The 16,978-nt window shown below is 39.0% G+C and overlaps 1 protein-coding gene across 3 annotated transcripts; it reads left to right on the forward strand.

Annotated features, from left to right (window-relative positions):
* The first annotated feature begins 41 nt into the window (after window positions 1–41).
* slc26a11 (solute carrier family 26 member 11) lies at window positions 42–14,632 on the forward strand. Of its 3 annotated transcripts, none has more exons than XM_041785114.1 (15): window positions 43–182; window positions 1,055–1,272; window positions 1,379–1,615; window positions 3,968–4,160; window positions 4,647–4,732; window positions 7,090–7,312; window positions 7,543–7,721; window positions 7,846–7,918; window positions 10,258–10,369; window positions 10,460–10,515; window positions 10,915–11,055; window positions 11,132–11,259; window positions 12,877–12,976; window positions 13,178–13,311; window positions 13,926–14,632. In XM_041785114.1, the coding sequence occupies exons 3-15, from the start codon at window positions 1,406–1,408 to the stop codon at window positions 14,034–14,036; spliced, it is 1,746 nt and encodes a 581-aa protein (XP_041641048.1). In that variant the 5' UTR covers window positions 43–182; window positions 1,055–1,272; window positions 1,379–1,405; the 3' UTR covers window positions 14,037–14,632. The 3 variants fall into 3 exon arrangements, with proteins under 3 accessions (XP_041641050.1, XP_041641048.1, XP_041641049.1); XM_041785115.1 differs by having other exon boundaries at window positions 61–182; window positions 1,181–1,272; XM_041785116.1 differs by lacking the exon at window positions 10,915–11,055 and having other exon boundaries at window positions 42–182.
* The last annotated feature ends 2,346 nt before the right edge of the window (window positions 14,633–16,978 follow it).

Below are 16,978 nucleotides of genomic sequence, written 5' to 3' on the forward strand. Positions count from 1 at the left end.
CCGCCCATTTACAGTCACATGACAACGGTCACGTGAGAGCAGACAGCAGGAACCGCAGTCTGGCACCTCATCAGAAAAATGTTAAATTTGGGAAGTGGGCTCAGTGAAAGGAACAGCAGATATTTGACAGAAAATCACAGCTGAGGTGGTTGATAATGCAAAAAAAGGAGAAATGAGGCCTGGTAAGAGGTTTGCTAGAACTCCGTTGTTTTTTCGGCAGTGTTTTATGTTCTTTGTTGCTATTTTCTTCTCTATTTGCCCGTGTTATTCAGCTTGTTTCGATTGTATTCTGTTCATGGGTTGATTATTTTATGCTCTTTTTAGATTTTATTTAATTGTTAATATCCTACTTCATTATGCAGTGTTCGTTTTATGTTTTCTTTTATTTTTACTCAGTGTTTTTGTCTAATTTAGACAGCTCGCTCTGTGAGAGACAACAGAGGGTATGCTGCAAGAGAAAAATATGCCTTATGAGCTGAAGTTTTCCCAATACAATCGATCAAATGTTTTGTTAAGTATAACATATAGCTAACCTAATAGATATTGTATTATTTTAAAACATGTGACATCAGAAATTGTAAAGGTAACTGTACATTTTGACAGCCCTATTATCTCTATTTTGTATCCTTTTTTGTAACGCACGGTTAATTTTGATTATTTCTGTTCTTTAAATTTTTCAACATGAATATCATTCTTGAAGTTAATGCGTTATTGTTCTGATGGTCACTAAGTGAATCTGAGGAACGCTTATGGACTTTTTTTATGGGAAGTCCTTTGGTCTGTAGTTGAAGAAGAACAGCTTTCTAGTGCAAAACAATCACAGGTCAGAGACAATTACATAAAGCACTGACCTGCCATGTGACCATCATATGATTATGAAAATACCATGGCTTTTAAAGGTGCAAGGGTCCTTTGAGAGATTCATGGAATACCTGCCATCAGGTATTTAAGAAATAACTCAATTGTAAATAGAGGTGTGGTCACTCATCTTTGTCACATGATGGCGGCTTCAAATTTTCCTCCCTGATGACTTCTGTTTGTTCACTGCACACAGATCATAGCACGCACCTGCAGATGTGGTGTCCATCCTCCTCCTATTTGGCATGTGTCTGTCAAGAAAAACACTCAGATAAACCGACACATGCATGCACACAGAGCTCTTCTTTGTTCTGTTATCTAGTCTGTGGGGAAAGAAGGCCGGAAGAAGCAGCAGCACTTTGTACATGTTGAGCAGTGACATTTAAAGCAGAGGAGGAAAATTAATCCCTTCGTGTAAGTGTTTTTTTATTCTTCAGTCATCTGACTCAATCACATTTAAATTACATAACATGTTTTTATCTCTGTGCACTTGCTGCTGTCTCTTCACATTTCCTTTCAGGTTCTTCCACCCTCGCCTCTATTTGCGATGGACGAGCCTCTGTTAGCACAGGGGTCAGACAGCAATCGGGGATGCTGCACCTACAGCACCCTGAAGGCCTGGCTGCCAATCCTATCCTGGCTGCCCAGGTACAACCTGAAGTGGCTTAAGATGGACCTGCTCGCAGGTGTCACTGTTGGCCTGACCTGTGTACCTCAGGTGCTGGCTTATGCTGAAATAGCCGGGCTTCCTGTGCAGGTAAATCCTCACTGGGGCTTTTGGATTAAACTCTGTCAGTATATTTACTATAAAGTCTTATATTCACTTTAACTACTAATTGAAAAAGTCATAAATTGTTCTGTCATTTGCAATATTACTTTTCATCATTTTTGCGTACAATAAGGGATATAGAAATACTGAAATTTTAAATTTTGAAACAATAATAACAGCACCCTATCAAAACATATTATTCTGTATTATTCTTGTATTGATATTAACCAGTACCATACTAGTAAAATAATTTAAAAATAATAAAAATACAGATACTTGTATCATCAACATGGTAACAAAACAAAATTTCTAGATATCAAAATTTCTCAAGAGTACCTGGCTGCAGTCGCTGACCTCCACTTCACACCGGAAGTCAGAGAATCGCCGCCATATCTCATCTTCTACTACCATAAGAAGATGAGATGCACGAAGAAAACAATGAAGAAGACGTTTATTTCAAGTGACTTTCAGGCATCTTTGAGGCTGAGATCAGGCCTGTATAGGCGAGTAATCCCACCTGAGGACACCATCGGGTGGAAAGGAGGATTTACACAACCCAGGTCATGCTCTGGATGCCCCTGCATATCACCAGGGGCATTGGAAAATAAATGGGAAAATAATCTGTTGAAAAAATGTCAAAGTCCACACATTAGGGTTGAAATCAGGGGTGGATATGGGGTGTAAGCAGGGCCGTTTCTGGGCATAGGCGATATAGGTGGTTGCCTAGGGCGCCACACTGACAGGGGCGCCGTCATCAGACCTGTACATTTTGAATAGTTCCAGCAATGTAATAGATCATCATCTCCTGCACACCTGTAACCTCTGCTCCCCTCGTATGTGAAAACAGTCTAGCCTCATCTCCGCCACTCTCTCTCCATGCGTGCCCCCGGCACGCACACACTGGGAACCGAGCAAGACATTTAGAGAAAATAAGTTTTCTTTTTCCTCGTTCAAACAGCGCTGAATGGACAGGATGTAAAGATAGAGCCCTGCGTCGGACAGCTAACACCCTACCTGCCCATTCCCCCTGATTTCCTGACCATTAACACCTGCGTGTGCAGTGTGTGTCATCCCACCCGCAACATGCGTGTCCAATTCCTCCTAAAGTCTGACCATCCACGTAAAACACAGAATGACAGAAGCTGCGTTCAGTTTAAGAAATTATAATATTATGTTCACTTAAGCACTGCCCTTGACAAATAATGTTTTTTCACTGTTCTAGTCAGTTTTCTCACTGAATGGAGCATGAAAGAAAACACTCACATCCTCATCAGCCATTACACTCTAAAAACATCGACTGTAACAACTGGAAGCCTGGACTAATTTAACCCTGGTTATATTAATAAGAGTAATGTTAGGGTCATATTTACAGACTTTATGTACATATCCTTTGTTGTTTAAGCTGTAGGTGGAATTATTTTCCTGATCATTGTTTGCAAGTGCCAAAAAGCGCAGCGCTCCGTCAGCTCTCTCTGAGAGTTCGTTTTTACTGTTTGCTCTGTCCTCTCCTGCCCTTGTCTGTAAATTAAACGCTTTATGAAAAGAGGCCAACTTTTATGGATAGAAGGGATTTCCCCTCAAATAACAGAATGTTGGCTCAGTATCTCGGCGCCAGAGTCCCTTCCTGTGTGTCATGACGCACATCAGAGCAGTGTAGACGCTCATACTGTATGTCTGCAGCGCTATGAGGAGCGTTAAAGCTTCTGTGTGCATTTAAAGAAATTAGACTGTGCCTTTTTTACTAATTTAAACAGTTTTAGTGCAATCAAAAATTAAATTCAGACCTGATCCCAATGCAGCTCTCCCAATTTTAAGTTCGCCTAGGGCACCAAAATGGCTAGAAACGGCCCTGGGTGTAAGCACGGCCTAGGGTACTGTCCGGGTGGACAGTAAGGTTGCCACAAGCCCCTGGTCGTGCTGTGGATGTCCCAAAGGCTCGAAAACCACAGGCAGTCCATGGATCTATTACCTGGGGTGAAAGGGCCTAGACAAAAGGAATTTTGTTGAGCTTGACTTTGGCTGCCAAGCGACACACCTGTGTGTCAAAACACAGACACAGACTCTGCCTCCTCCCCCCTTTCAACCCCAGGTTGTGGCACATAGGGCCTTGTGATGAATAGGAAGTGCCCTAAAACTTTTTGATAAATCCTTCAGGATCAGGAAATGTTGGCTGTGTGAATAATTAAGTTAGTGGAGTTACAGGCTGGGCTAAAAGAAGTCTTTTTGTTGGTTTATCATTCCTTACACTTAAGAGTTTATTTTATCAGTTTGACTTAGTAACCTTGTTGAAATAATAATTAATTGCAGCTCTATTCACCATTTATTATTTAATCTCCACAGTATGGTCTCTTCTCTGCCTTCATGGGGGGGTTCGTTTACACCCTCCTCGGGACTTCTAAGGACGTGACACTGGGTCCCACAGCGATTATGTCTCTCCTGTGTTTCTCGGTGGTGGGTGGACACCCAAACCAAGCCGTGCTGCTCAGCCTCCTCTGTGGACTCATCCAGGCGGTTATGGCATTACTGAGATTAGGTAAGGGAGGGGGGCTGTAGTCATGTGAAAAACCTGTGACGCTAATTTTGGTGGTTCTCTAAAACTGGCCAAAACTTGTGACCCCAAAGAATGTGCAAAACAAAGTTTTGAAAAATGTAAAAAGGGTTTTGTGTTTAATGTGAGGCGTTGTTTTTCCTTGATAGGGATGTTGTTTTGGTTACATCTCCCTGCTTTTAGGTTTTAGGTTGAGCTCTGTGCAGCAATTTTTTTTAAATGACTGATTAAGAAAAGACCGATAACTCGTTATGTTTGCAGATTTGATGGTCATGAACTAAACACTGAAAGACATGAAACACTGGTTTGTGTGTTCAGGAGAACCATTTCCTGTCATCACATCTACGACTTCCTTTTCTTAACCACACACACAATCTGCACAATCAGTGGATCTCAGCCATGCTTACATTTCAGGTCAAGGTCAGTGTCGTGTCTCTGTCAATTATTCATGATTTTTCTTGGCTTCTGCAGGTTTTCTGCTGGACTTCATCTCTTTCCCAGTAATAAAAGGCTTCACTTGTGCTGCTGCAATAACCATTGGCTTTGGGCAGGTTAAGGTAAGAGTTAAACACGCACACTCACACAAGACAAAGTAACTAAAACAACATATTTGTGTACCTAAACCTACAAGAAGAACCAGATCCTGCTTTAATACCTCCTGCTGCTATCAGATGATAAGTTTTACAGCTTCACATTCCCAGTTTATTCCCAGTTTTATCACAGTTTTATATCCTCATAGCAAAGACTGAAAGCTTAATAGTAGAGCAATAAAAACTGGATAAAATGAATCAATGTCTACAGATAAAACTGGAAAGGAGGAACTCAGCAAGCAAAAAAACAACCTCGCAAAAGAAAAATATGTATAACATTGTTTTAAATTAGAAGTCCATAATGATGATTAATTTTTCCTTTTAAATTTGAATCTAATTTAATTTGTATTTATTCAATAGGGACACTGTAGATTAACTATTGCTAATTTCCAGCTCTTGTCCCTGGTTGGGACCCAGTACATAAAAATATTAATTGCTCAGAAGCATAAAACAGCCCAGGTCTTTACAATTTAAAGATAAAATAAAAACATAACCACAATAAGACAAAATATGAATTTTATCAACCAGTGCAAATTGAAAGTTAAACACACAACAAATCTAAAGATAAGTCAAGTTTTACTTTTATATTGATCTTGAATTAGTCCCGATCATCAGCATCATTTTGTGTAGATTCTGCACATGTTTATAGATATTAGTCAGTTTACTCACTTAAAAGCTTTACTGTTAGCAGTAAGTATGTCTGCGTTTTCTCCATTTAACCACTTGTAACCACATTTACAGAAGAAGATTAGGGACCCAGGTGAAAGAAAATAATGCTGAGGCTTTCGAGATTAAAGTCGAAATGATGAGATTAAAGTCAAAATTTGGAGGATCAAGTTGAGATAAAATTATGAGAAAAAAGTCGGAATGACAAGAATGAAAGTCAAAACTATTACAGACAGCAGTTCTTAGACACTGTTTATGATCAATAAATGAGTGAACAATCTCCCCTGGCTCCCCCCGTTATGTATGGAAGAGGAAAAGGGAGACAAACGCTGTTATGCCCCCCAAAAAATGCCTTGTATCGATGAACATGTGAAACTATAGCTCTTTCTCTTTCAGCCCATAAACACAGTGTCTAAGATCCACTGTTTGTAAAAGTTTCCACTTTATTCTTGAATTTTGACTTTTTTCTTGTCATTTTAACTTTAATCTCGACATGCCCAGCTTTTTTTTTTTGTTTTTCCTTTGCCTGTGTCCCGTAGTATATGTACAAGTTCCAGGAAAACATTTTTTTTAGCTAGCCCTGAGCTTTTTTCCAAATCTCAACCCGGAGTATAAATTGTGAATTGTAAATAAACAGCCGTTTACGTTGTTTGATCTACAAAGCAGAGTGAGACTCCTGTGTGTCACCCTCACCCTTTTTTTGTGACTGTACAGTAAATCACAATTGTATCATTGTTGCAGTATGAGCCTATGCACCATTTAAAGTGTACTGCACAGACAATAATTATGAAACAAGTAATACTTTTTCCTCAGCACATGTACATTTTACTTGCTGAATGGAGGCTTCAGTATTGCAATCATTCTCTCATGCCATTTTGATGCAATCAGATCAAGTTCAGTGAAGCTACCCTCAGATGAATTGGTATGAATTATGTGGTGAAAAAAAATAGCCTTTTTGGATTTATTTTTTGTTCAGGAGAACATGTTGTAAACATGTATAACTAAAACTTTTACAGAATATTTAATATTGCTTATTTTTTACACTCCATGTACTTATCACAGTAGAGAACAGTATTACACATCCCATTTTTTCTCATACTGTGCTGTACGAAGATTAGTAAAGACTTAATAAATCATAATTGTATGATTCAAGTGTTCATATCCAATATATACAGTACAGTGCATTCAATTTTATTATGTTGCAGCCTGATGCAATTGTCGGAACAAAAAATCTCATTAATTCCCACTCAGTAATCCATCATGACAAAAGTGAAAACAGAGTTTTAGAAAATGTTACTAATTTATTTTTTTTTTAAACTTCCATTTAAAAAAAAATAAATTTGCAAAAAAAAATCTAAAATTTGGTTTTCATGTTGTCATTATAGGATGCTGAGTATAGATCAATAGAATAGATATGATTTTTTTTCACTGTATCATCGGACTGCAACATAAGAAAAATGAAAAAGTGAATGAGGCTGAATACACCATAAGCCCACAGACTGCAGCCTCGTTCATTTGCATTCTGTATTTGTTTCCCATATCAAAATATGCTTCCAAAAAGGAGTAGACACAGCAAAGCCATTTTCCATTATCATTCAGCCATTCCTCTTGATAACATTAGTGACTTTGGTTGACAGCAGTGATGTTTCTTTTTTCAGAATATTCTGGGACTCAAGGGCGTTCCTCAGGAGTTCTTCCTGCAGGTGTACTACACCTTTGACAAGATCCCAGAGGCCAGGATAGGTGACTTGGTGCTGGGTTTGCTCTGCCTCACTCTCCTCACCATGTTGGTGGTGATGAAGAAGAATCTGAGTACTGACGACTCTGACGACTCCACCTGCTCCCGTGTCGCCAGGAAACTAGTGTGGACTGTTGCTACCAGTCAGTACCTGTGTGTTTGGGACAGAGTGTGTGCTTACCTGTGAATAGAATTGTGCTGTTTCTGAACGTGCATCAAAAACAGAAACAGCACAGCAACATCATCAAATTTGCAAATCTGAATCTATTCAGTGTATGAGTGTGTGTGTTACCTGAAGGTACAAAAATAACTTTTCAGAATGTGAATTTTACTGTGTGTCTGTGCTAAATTTCCTCATCTCTATCTTTGTCAGTGCGTAATGCTCTGGTGGTCGTGGCTGCATCGTGTGTAGCATTTTCATGGGATGCTTACGGTTATCAAGTTTTCACAATAACTGGGCACACATCTCAGGGGCTCCCACCTTTCAAGCCTCCACCCACCTCAGACATCACAGCCAACGGCACAGTCATCACCTTTGGAGAGATTATTGAGGTAAACTGGAGAAGATTATCCTTTTGTTATTAAATCATTGAAATGAAACTTTCACTAAACCTTTCCCTTTTCACAAAGAGAGCAACTTATGAGCCTGTCATTGGCTCTATGTGATTCTGTGCAGGGCTTTGGAGGAGGGCTGGGTGTGATTCCCTTCATGGGTCTGCTGGAGAGCATTGCTATTGCTAAAGCTTTTGGTAAGTGTTTTTAGTCACTCTAGATGAATTGATCAAAGGATGAAAGTGGTCATTCTGTCACTTTATTTATCAATCACTTTGATCCTAGCTGAAATAACTTTAAGATGGATTTTCATTAGGGTTGGCAGGGAATTTATGGTCCTCAGAGGATAAATCCTGGTGATTTTGTGGTCTTTACTTGCTGGATTTTTAGTCAAATGTGTCCACAGCTATATTTACAGCTATATGTATTTAATAAAGGCTTTAACGACCTCAAAGGATGATTTCTGCTTACATTTGGCATGCTTGGTTAAGATTTAACAGAGAAAAGATCCAGATGCAAAACTAAACAAAAATATATTTTAACAAATAAATTAAGGGCAAAACCTTGTGTCCAATAAAATTTCCCCCAAAATTAACAAATATGAGGACCAATACATGACAACACCAGACAAATATACATGATGAACTGAGGCTGAAGGGAAGTAAAGGAAAATAAAAGCACAAGGGGGTATTCAAGGTGTGACAAAGTTACAACACCTTTTATTGTTTGTCATGGGAAACCCTTAGTGCATTCAAGTGTCATGTTAAGACACGGACAAACTTGGAGAATTGGTAAATCCTAAAGTGCATTGTAAATAAAATGTATACAATTTAAATACAATAAAGTAGTAGTGCCATCAAAAAATATTTAAAAAGTTTAAATTATTGTCAGGATCTAATATTTTTTGTGCCAAAACTCTTGAAGCTTTTTATGTTTACAGGGACTTGAAAAAAGCAGTGTATGAACAGTAGAACAGTAGAAATGCTCACAAGGAATCCAAAAACACAGTAGTTTACTAATAAAGTAATCCATTACACATCACCAGTTACCCTCTAAAAAAGTAATGAGTTACATTACTTAGTTACTCACAGTTAAAAGTATCTAGTTGCACTACTAGTTACATTACTTTTGCATTTCTTCTTGTCACCTGAGATCTTCTGTAACTTTTTTCTCAAATAGAAATAGAATTCTAAACCTTACATATTTCCGTTTTAGTGTCATATAATGTAATGGCACTGACAGGGAAAGTTGTAAGGATATGTGAGTGATGTCAACACAAGAAGTGATGTTACCAGACAGGACTTAGTGTGTATGCGCTCCACAATGAGTTAGTCAGCTGTCCAGTCCGTCTGTCATGTGTTATGTTAAGTCAAGTTGTGTTAATAAATTCAACAACAGATAGTGACTGCTTCCTGATAACTCTAAACAACACCACATTTAGCATAAATCCTTATTCCAATAAGGAGGAAATACAGAAGATTTCTCCTTTCTGCTCTTTTATACAAAAATGTGATGGCAAAGTTGTGAAAATCAGACCAAAACAGAGCCTCACAGATAAACATGTCCAGAAGAAGTCCAAAGTAGGTAACATATCCCCTACCATATTTGCTAGCACAAGCCTATTTATCTCAGATTTTGTGGTTCCTGTTGCTGTTGTTGAAAATTGAGCTTTGGCTGATTGGTAGGTATTTATTTGGTCATCTTGAGCCTTACTCGGGCTTGTTTAGCTTTTTTCTTTGTGTTGCTGCCTTTGTAGGTGTTTGGATATATTTGATAAGGAGTTCACAGAATTTGGGAGTTGTTTCTGACCTTAGCACCCAAAGTAGTGTTCATATCTCCATGCATTTAAAGATGCCCTTATTCGAACCACCTGGCCATTTCCCTCCCCCATCTCCACAGACTCTAGCTAATGTGTCATTCATCTGAATCAGTGAGTGTCACATGAGCGCGCTTTATAGGGGATGTTTGATTTATCTTCTTTGTGCTCCCATTTTACATGTAGTTGGAGGATTTACACGCTACAAATGTAATTGATTAGAGTAATGTGTTACTTTGTACCACATTACACCTAACGCTGATGGTAAGCATTGTATTTGTTTAACCTGAGCATATAGATCGATGTTAGCATTTCACTTATGCACCTCACAATACACCATAAGAGCACCAATGAGCCTGACAGTGTGGCTAGTGTCGCTCCACCAGTGGTTCTCTACTGGTCTAGCCTCAGGACCCACCAACACCTACTTAATAACAGACCCAATTTTACACAAACTTTCAACCACTCCATTTCATTTAATGAAAAATGCTGACCTTAAAAATTCCCCACAGCAAACAGCTTCATGCCCCAACAGTTGAGAAAGACTGCTCTACACTTAAGTTTACACAATGCCAGCAGTTTTATCAGATAAAACTTAAGATCAGCATTTTTTAAAATTCTTGAAACAGTCATGTTTCTTACGAGAGCACTTTTCAAGCATTAAATCATAAATGTGGCTAGCAAAGTGTTTCATTCTATCTTCCTGTTTCTCCTCCTCAGCCAGTCAGAACGACTACAGGATTGACGCCAACCAGGAGCTGCTGGCCATCGGTGTGACAAACATAATGGGCTCCTTTGTGTCAGCGTACCCTGTCACTGGCAGCTTTGGGAGGTTTGTGTATCCATATGTGTTTGCTTTGTAAGACAGAGGCAGCGTTCAGATGTTTATATTTAAAGTGCTGTGCTCTCACCTCACATTCAGGACGGCTGTGAACTCTCAGACTGGTGTTTGCTCTCCAGCTGGAGGAATTGTCACCAGTAAGTTTGAACCCTTGCAGCCACTATGGTATCTCTTCTGACCTCTGGTGGCGGTCTGTGTCAGCAATCATTTCCCTCTACTTACCTTGTGTTTTTGCTTTTTCTCTCTCATTCGCTATTGTTGTGATCAGTAAAATTTGTCATGTACACCTGCATGTTAGAGAGCAAATTTTAAAAGCTAGCAGATGTGGAAAAATTATATAGAAGCAGCATGTGGGCATAAAAAACACATGTTTCACTTCAACTGTAATAGAGAGTCTTGGACAACAACAAAATGGTATTTTGGTACTTTAGTTGTTAAGTACATATATGTGGAGATTTCCTCTCTGTTTTTTTTTTTAAATTCTAGAAATAAGGGATCCCTCTAAATGTCACCTTTTCTTCTGTGTTGACTTGCAGGCGTGATTGTGTTGCTTTCTCTAGCGTTTCTCATGCCAGCCTTCTACTACATCCCCAAAGCTTCTCTAGCTGCCGTCATCATCTGTGCAGTAGCTCCTATGGTGGATTACCGTGTTGTAGGGAAGATGTGGAGGATACACAGTAGGTGTCTGTCAGTGTTGAAGTATGTCACATTTGTTGATTTAATTATAGTGTCATGATAACATGTCTTCCTCAGAACTGGACCTGCTGCCATTTGTGGTGACGTTCCTGATGAGTTTCTGGCAGGTGCAGTATGGAATTGTGGGCGGTGTTGCTGTATCAGGAGCACTGCTTCTCTACAATACGGCAAGGCCAAAAATTAAGGTAGCATGTGTGTGACCCTGAGGAGGAATTCATTTTCAGACATATGAAGACTGTTATAGCCAAATGTTGCTTTGTTTGTTCTCTGTTCACATAAACTGGTATTAGAGGCAACATAAGTATTACAAAAGCATCTTTGAATGCAAACTAAGGTTAAATCAAAATAACTTCTCTGCTGCGTCTTGTTATTTTGGAACATATTTTTCACACTTGATCTAACCAAAAACTTGGGTTGTAAATTGAGCAATTAATGTGGTTTGATACACATTCCTTAATTTAAAATCAGGCATAGGAGGACATATCCTGCCATAACTGACCTTAAACTCCTGTGAGGAGTTTTTAGTTGTATCTGAAAGATGTTAAACTTAATACTGATGGCCCAGTATGTCTATAAACGCTGTCACAACTTGCTTCAAAAACAGTCTAAGTCTAGGGCTGTACATATCGGTGCTGGTTTTGTTATTACCTTTTTTCCTCTTTAAAGCTTTTGGTTAGTCATAAAGTCTGTTATCAAAGTAAAAAGAAATTACGTAAAATCTTGTCTCATCTCGTTTCGTGAGTAAAGTGCCTCATCATACCCCTGGTTAAAAGCATAAGATGTATCCTTGTTTGTTAGGTTCTTAGATTTACTTTCTTCTGACGGCCATACACTTTCATAAATCCATTAGTGAGAATCTCTGTGCAGTACAGCTCACCTCTTAGTAATATATACAGTTCTTGCATTTATAGTGGTGATGGGTAGACAAAGCCTCATAAAGCTTTGGGGTTTCATTCTCAATGACGTCTAGTGGCATACTAAAATAACTGCAGCTTTTGGGATCATAGTGGTACTCTGATTTATCAGTCACTTCTGAATGATTAGGACACAAAAGAGCATGCTTGTGACTGATAGACTGTAGATATACTTTTTCATATATCTACCGCATGGATATGTTTCACATTAATCTGGGAAAGATCCCATAGAAAGCGTTTGGGAAGGGCAGGACTCTCGTAAGGTAAACGGAGAAACGTTCTGTCACATTCATGACGGGCCAATCAGAGCAATGACAAAATGACATTCTGTGCATGAGCTACTCTTGAGCTGACAGGCTACCGCTGCCATAGATTGTTAATGGCGGAGCCTCTCAGTGAATGAAATAGATGCCAAGGCCAGTCAGGATGCATGCACAAACATCTTCTCTGCCAAGACAGACTTTCAGTGTAACCCTCTTTTTTTAAAAGGAATTTGGTCCACTTGTGATTAAACCGTCACTGTCCTACAGCTACCTCGACTGCAGCCATTGGATACACCAGCAAATCCCACCCATAATGATCGCAAGCTCATGCCGAAACTGGCATCAAATGTCACATGGCATTTGATACGAGCTCTGACACAAAGTAGGCGTTTCGCTAGACTGACACTGGAGTTTCGGTGTCATTTGCCCATCACTAATTTTTAGTAATTTACCTTCCAGACGCCATTCTCAGCATTTTTGGATATACATATCTCTTTATTTTGTATGTAATGTTAGTGTATCCCTTTTCCCCACTGTATACTGTAATACATATTTGTATTGCATACTGACAAATTTTAAACACTTTTACTTCAAGTTTATGCCTTAGCTGTGCGTCTTTTCTCAGGTGTCTGATCATGGTGTGCTACTGATGGAGTTGGGCAGCGGACTCAGCTTTCCTGCTACAGAATATCTCAGTCACATGATTCACACTCAGGCCCTGCAGGGTGAGGATTTCTATGATAGTCTTTTTCTCTATGTGCCTATATTTGAGAGACAACACAATAGATGGAGTTGGAAATGGTGAAGAGAGTGAGAAATAGCATGTAGGATAGGAGCCTCATGTCAGACTTAAACCCAGGCTGCCTGCTCCAAGGACTACAGCCTCTGTACGTGTGTGTGACATTTGAGTTTTGTCTCTTCCACAGTATCTCCCCCACTGTCGGTGGTCCTGGATTGCCATCATGTCAGCGTCATAGATTACTCAGTGATCAGTGAGCTCAGGGACTTGATGAGGCAGTTTAAACTACGAGAAGTGCAGCTGGTCTTTTCCAGATTACGGGTAAGACCTCCAGCTCTCCCCCTTTTATTGAAGAGTGACAGAGTATTAGCTTTAAAGGGATAGTTTGTTTTGGGGGGGGTTGTATGAGGTACTTGATAATAGTAGATTAATTCTGGTTAAAATTGCCCCTCTATTGGGAAACTAGCTAGAGTAAGGGCACAGGCACTAGGTGAAATGTGGCTGCAAACACGGCCATTTGTGCCAAGTAATACAGCTAATTTTGAGGGGAAAAAACATAAAATAATATCAGCGTTAAGTGTTTGTTATGTAGAATATTCTCAATGCTTTTAGCAGGCCACTTTGGCTCTGTAGCATATTGTATGAGTTCTGATCAGTTGGTTAAATCTGCTGATTTGAAAGAGACAGTAAACGCAACAAAAAATGTTTTTTTGTTACTGCAACGCCATGACATGCTTTTTACTGGCAATACAAGAGATATTTTCATGGACTGGAGTACACATAAGGAACATTTCTGCAGATGGATGTTTGTCCACTAAAATTAGATATTGCCTTTGTTCAGATCCAGAATTTATTCCTTTACCAAAAATATTTTCCTTCCACTGTGCTGGTCTATTTCCTTACGCTTCATTTCCTCTGTTCTCCTCCATCTTCAGCCATCTGTTCTGGATGTTCTCCTCGCGGCTGATCTTCAGGGCCTCAGGTACACAGACACCGTCGAGGCAGCACTGCAGATGGAGTCAAGAGGCCGCCTTAAGGATCAATGACATTTCTTAATCTGGGATTATTTGGCAGTTCTGAAGGTGAACAGTTCGAAACTACCTCCAAACTCTGACTTACTGGCTGTTAGACATATGGCACCTGCTAGTAACCAAGTCATTCCTCTCTTTCTCCTGTTGAAGGGAGCATTGAACTGAAAAACTGGAAGTTGAGAAATCTTTGACATTCCAACGCTACACTGTGATCGCACAAAAAACAATGGTTTTTGAAGTGTATGATGGTGTTTTATATATATTTATATATATTTTTGAGAACATTTTAGTATGAAAGGATAACTAGATAAAAGATATGACTTAAATATCTGCACATTTTTTACTTACAGAGACTTCCCTGTGTTGTGAAGGTCTCAAAAGAAATGAGCGCTTTATTTACTTGCAGAGCATCAGTGTCAGAGAGTGGACTGGCCCTCTTGAAAGCAGAGGTTACAGATGTTATTAATATCTTAAACTGCAAATATACAAGTTATTGTAAACTTTAACACTATTTTATTTGTGTTTGGTGTGTGATTTAATTTGATCACTTTTAAGAGATCTGTTTTAAAATTAGCAATAAATATATTCTGTTCAGCTGTGTTCAAAAGGAATTTTGATTTTTAATTTGATGGTCAAAGCCAAAGGTGTTTCAAAGAGAGTAAGAAGTTTTTAGAAACCTTTTTCATAAACTGTTTGTGCTTCTGAAGTTTTGGGAAAATGTACCTGTTTCTGAATCCTTTAAAGTTGCTCATTCATTATTCCTGGGTGTGTTGCAGGAGGCAGGACATGCTTATATGATAACAAAGCAGTTTCGTTGCCTCTTCTTGCTCCCTTTGAATTGGTGAATATAACCTACTGTATCACAGATCAACAAAATTCAACTTTTTGCATGCAGAGAGTTTAGGTGGATTTGCAGAGACTGTAAGTTTCAGCATTGAAAACTGGACACACATGCTTTTCAGAATTTTAAGTTATTTTCTAGTTGTGTTCATGTGTCCAAAGGGCTATAGAGATTGCATTGACCACAAGGTAAGCTGTTTGTTTTTCAAAATATTGAGGACATCATTAATTTGAATTTCAACATATGCCAAAAGTAAACATGAAATCTGCAACATCTAACTTATATAACATCTTTTACTACACCTAGTTTACACATGTTGATTGATCTTTTTTAGAACAGTATAGTCCAAAAGTCCAGCCAAAAAGAGCTGACTACATAATTCAGGGAAGTGTGTGTGCACTAAATATTAGTTTTACCGTAACTTTCACTGACCTCCAGATTATGTCATCAGCTGTGTCCATCATTAGTTACTGTTTAGCAGACTGTTATTGCACCTCATAAAGCTCCTGATCAAAGCCAGTTAAATATAGACAGTATACCTAGTCTACCGAAAAATGTTTTTGTAAAGTTGTCTTTCTCATCTTCCATTTAGGAGAAACAAATTGCACTGTTTTTGGCAGAACAATTTTGGTTTTGAAGAAGCGCTTTCTATGTTTCTTTTTTGTTTTAAGTATTATATGTACATATAAATGGTCCGACTTTCTCTAACCTCCACTCTATTATCAGAACTCCTGTCGACTCCACGTGTCAACCTTGGGATACTTTTTTTAGATGCACTTGCAAAAAGGATTGTGTAAGAACACAAATTTGTCACTTTCGAGACAGAGAGAGCCCTGTTGAAATAGGTTCGGCTTTTTGTATTTTCCACTATGGCTTATTTTTGCCACTGAACATACTTAAAAACGTGAAAATTGGCACACACCTAGACATTCTGAAAAATGCAAGGCTGATATAGGTTTAAAGAAATGGCCCTCAGGAATTGCCACAATAGCGCCACTCTTCGTGCTTTTATGGAACACTGTCAAAAGGCAGTTTGACCTGAATTTATTTGGTGTAGATGTAGTTTGGGGAGATCTACAAAAAACCCAGCGGGACCATGTTTGTATCTTTATCAGGAAATCTCTCCATCTGTATAAGTTTTTCTTCGGTGTACTCCAGTTCATACAAATATCCTCTCGTATTCACAATTAATGACACATCATCATCACTTGAGTCAAAACCCTACATTATCTTTGTATTAGCTTGGTGTGGTTTTATTATTCCTGTAGAAGCCTGCAGACCCACACAGCTGTTTAGAGGACCAGTGCACAGAGGCGGAAGGAGACAAAATGCCAAAAGCTGAGCAGATCTATCTGAGCTCTTTATAAACACAGGATCAACTTTCACAGAAATCACTGGAGGCTAAATGCCACTACTATAGCTAAGTACATCATACGACCCAACTTCAAAAATCCTGTTATATCCCTTTAAACAAGAACTACCACCTGGGGGTTATATGCCTTGGCAAGGTAAACAATTGCCAGAGTAAATGGTAAATAGATTTGAGCTTGTATTGCACTTTTTGAGTCACCCGACTACTCAAAGTGCTTTTGAGGCAGGTCATACTTTCCTATTTACTCCCTTTCACTCCATATACTCCACATTCACACTCTGATGGTAGAGGTTCCTATGGGGAATTGGCCAACAGTATTAACTAATTCCTTTCATATGCATCCTTGCACATTTACACGCTGCTAATGGAAATTGGGGTTAAGTGTCTTAGCCAAGAACACATCGACATGTGACAGCAGGAGCTAGGGATCAAAACCACAACCTACTGATTGAAAGACTAACCAACGCTGAGCCACAGTCTAGAAGAATGTGTTCAGATTGACCTTGAGTCAGAGGGACATTTGTGCAGAGTTTGGCAAAAATCCCTCCAACCGTTCTTGAGATATCACGTTGAGCAAGCAAGGGATGAACATGAGGCCCAGGAAATTTGACTTTTGACCTCCGACCCTCAGCCTCCTAAATCTAATCAGTTTATCCTTGAATCAGAGTGAACATTAATTCAAAGTAAGAAGAAAATCCCTAAAAACAATCTTGAGATATCTGGTTAAAAACATGGCCCAGACTC

The sequence above is a fragment of the Cheilinus undulatus genome, linkage group 4 (genome assembly GCF_018320785.1).
Source record: "Cheilinus undulatus linkage group 4, ASM1832078v1, whole genome shotgun sequence".
In the NCBI taxonomy this organism is placed as follows: domain Eukaryota; kingdom Metazoa; phylum Chordata; class Actinopteri; order Labriformes; family Labridae; genus Cheilinus; species Cheilinus undulatus.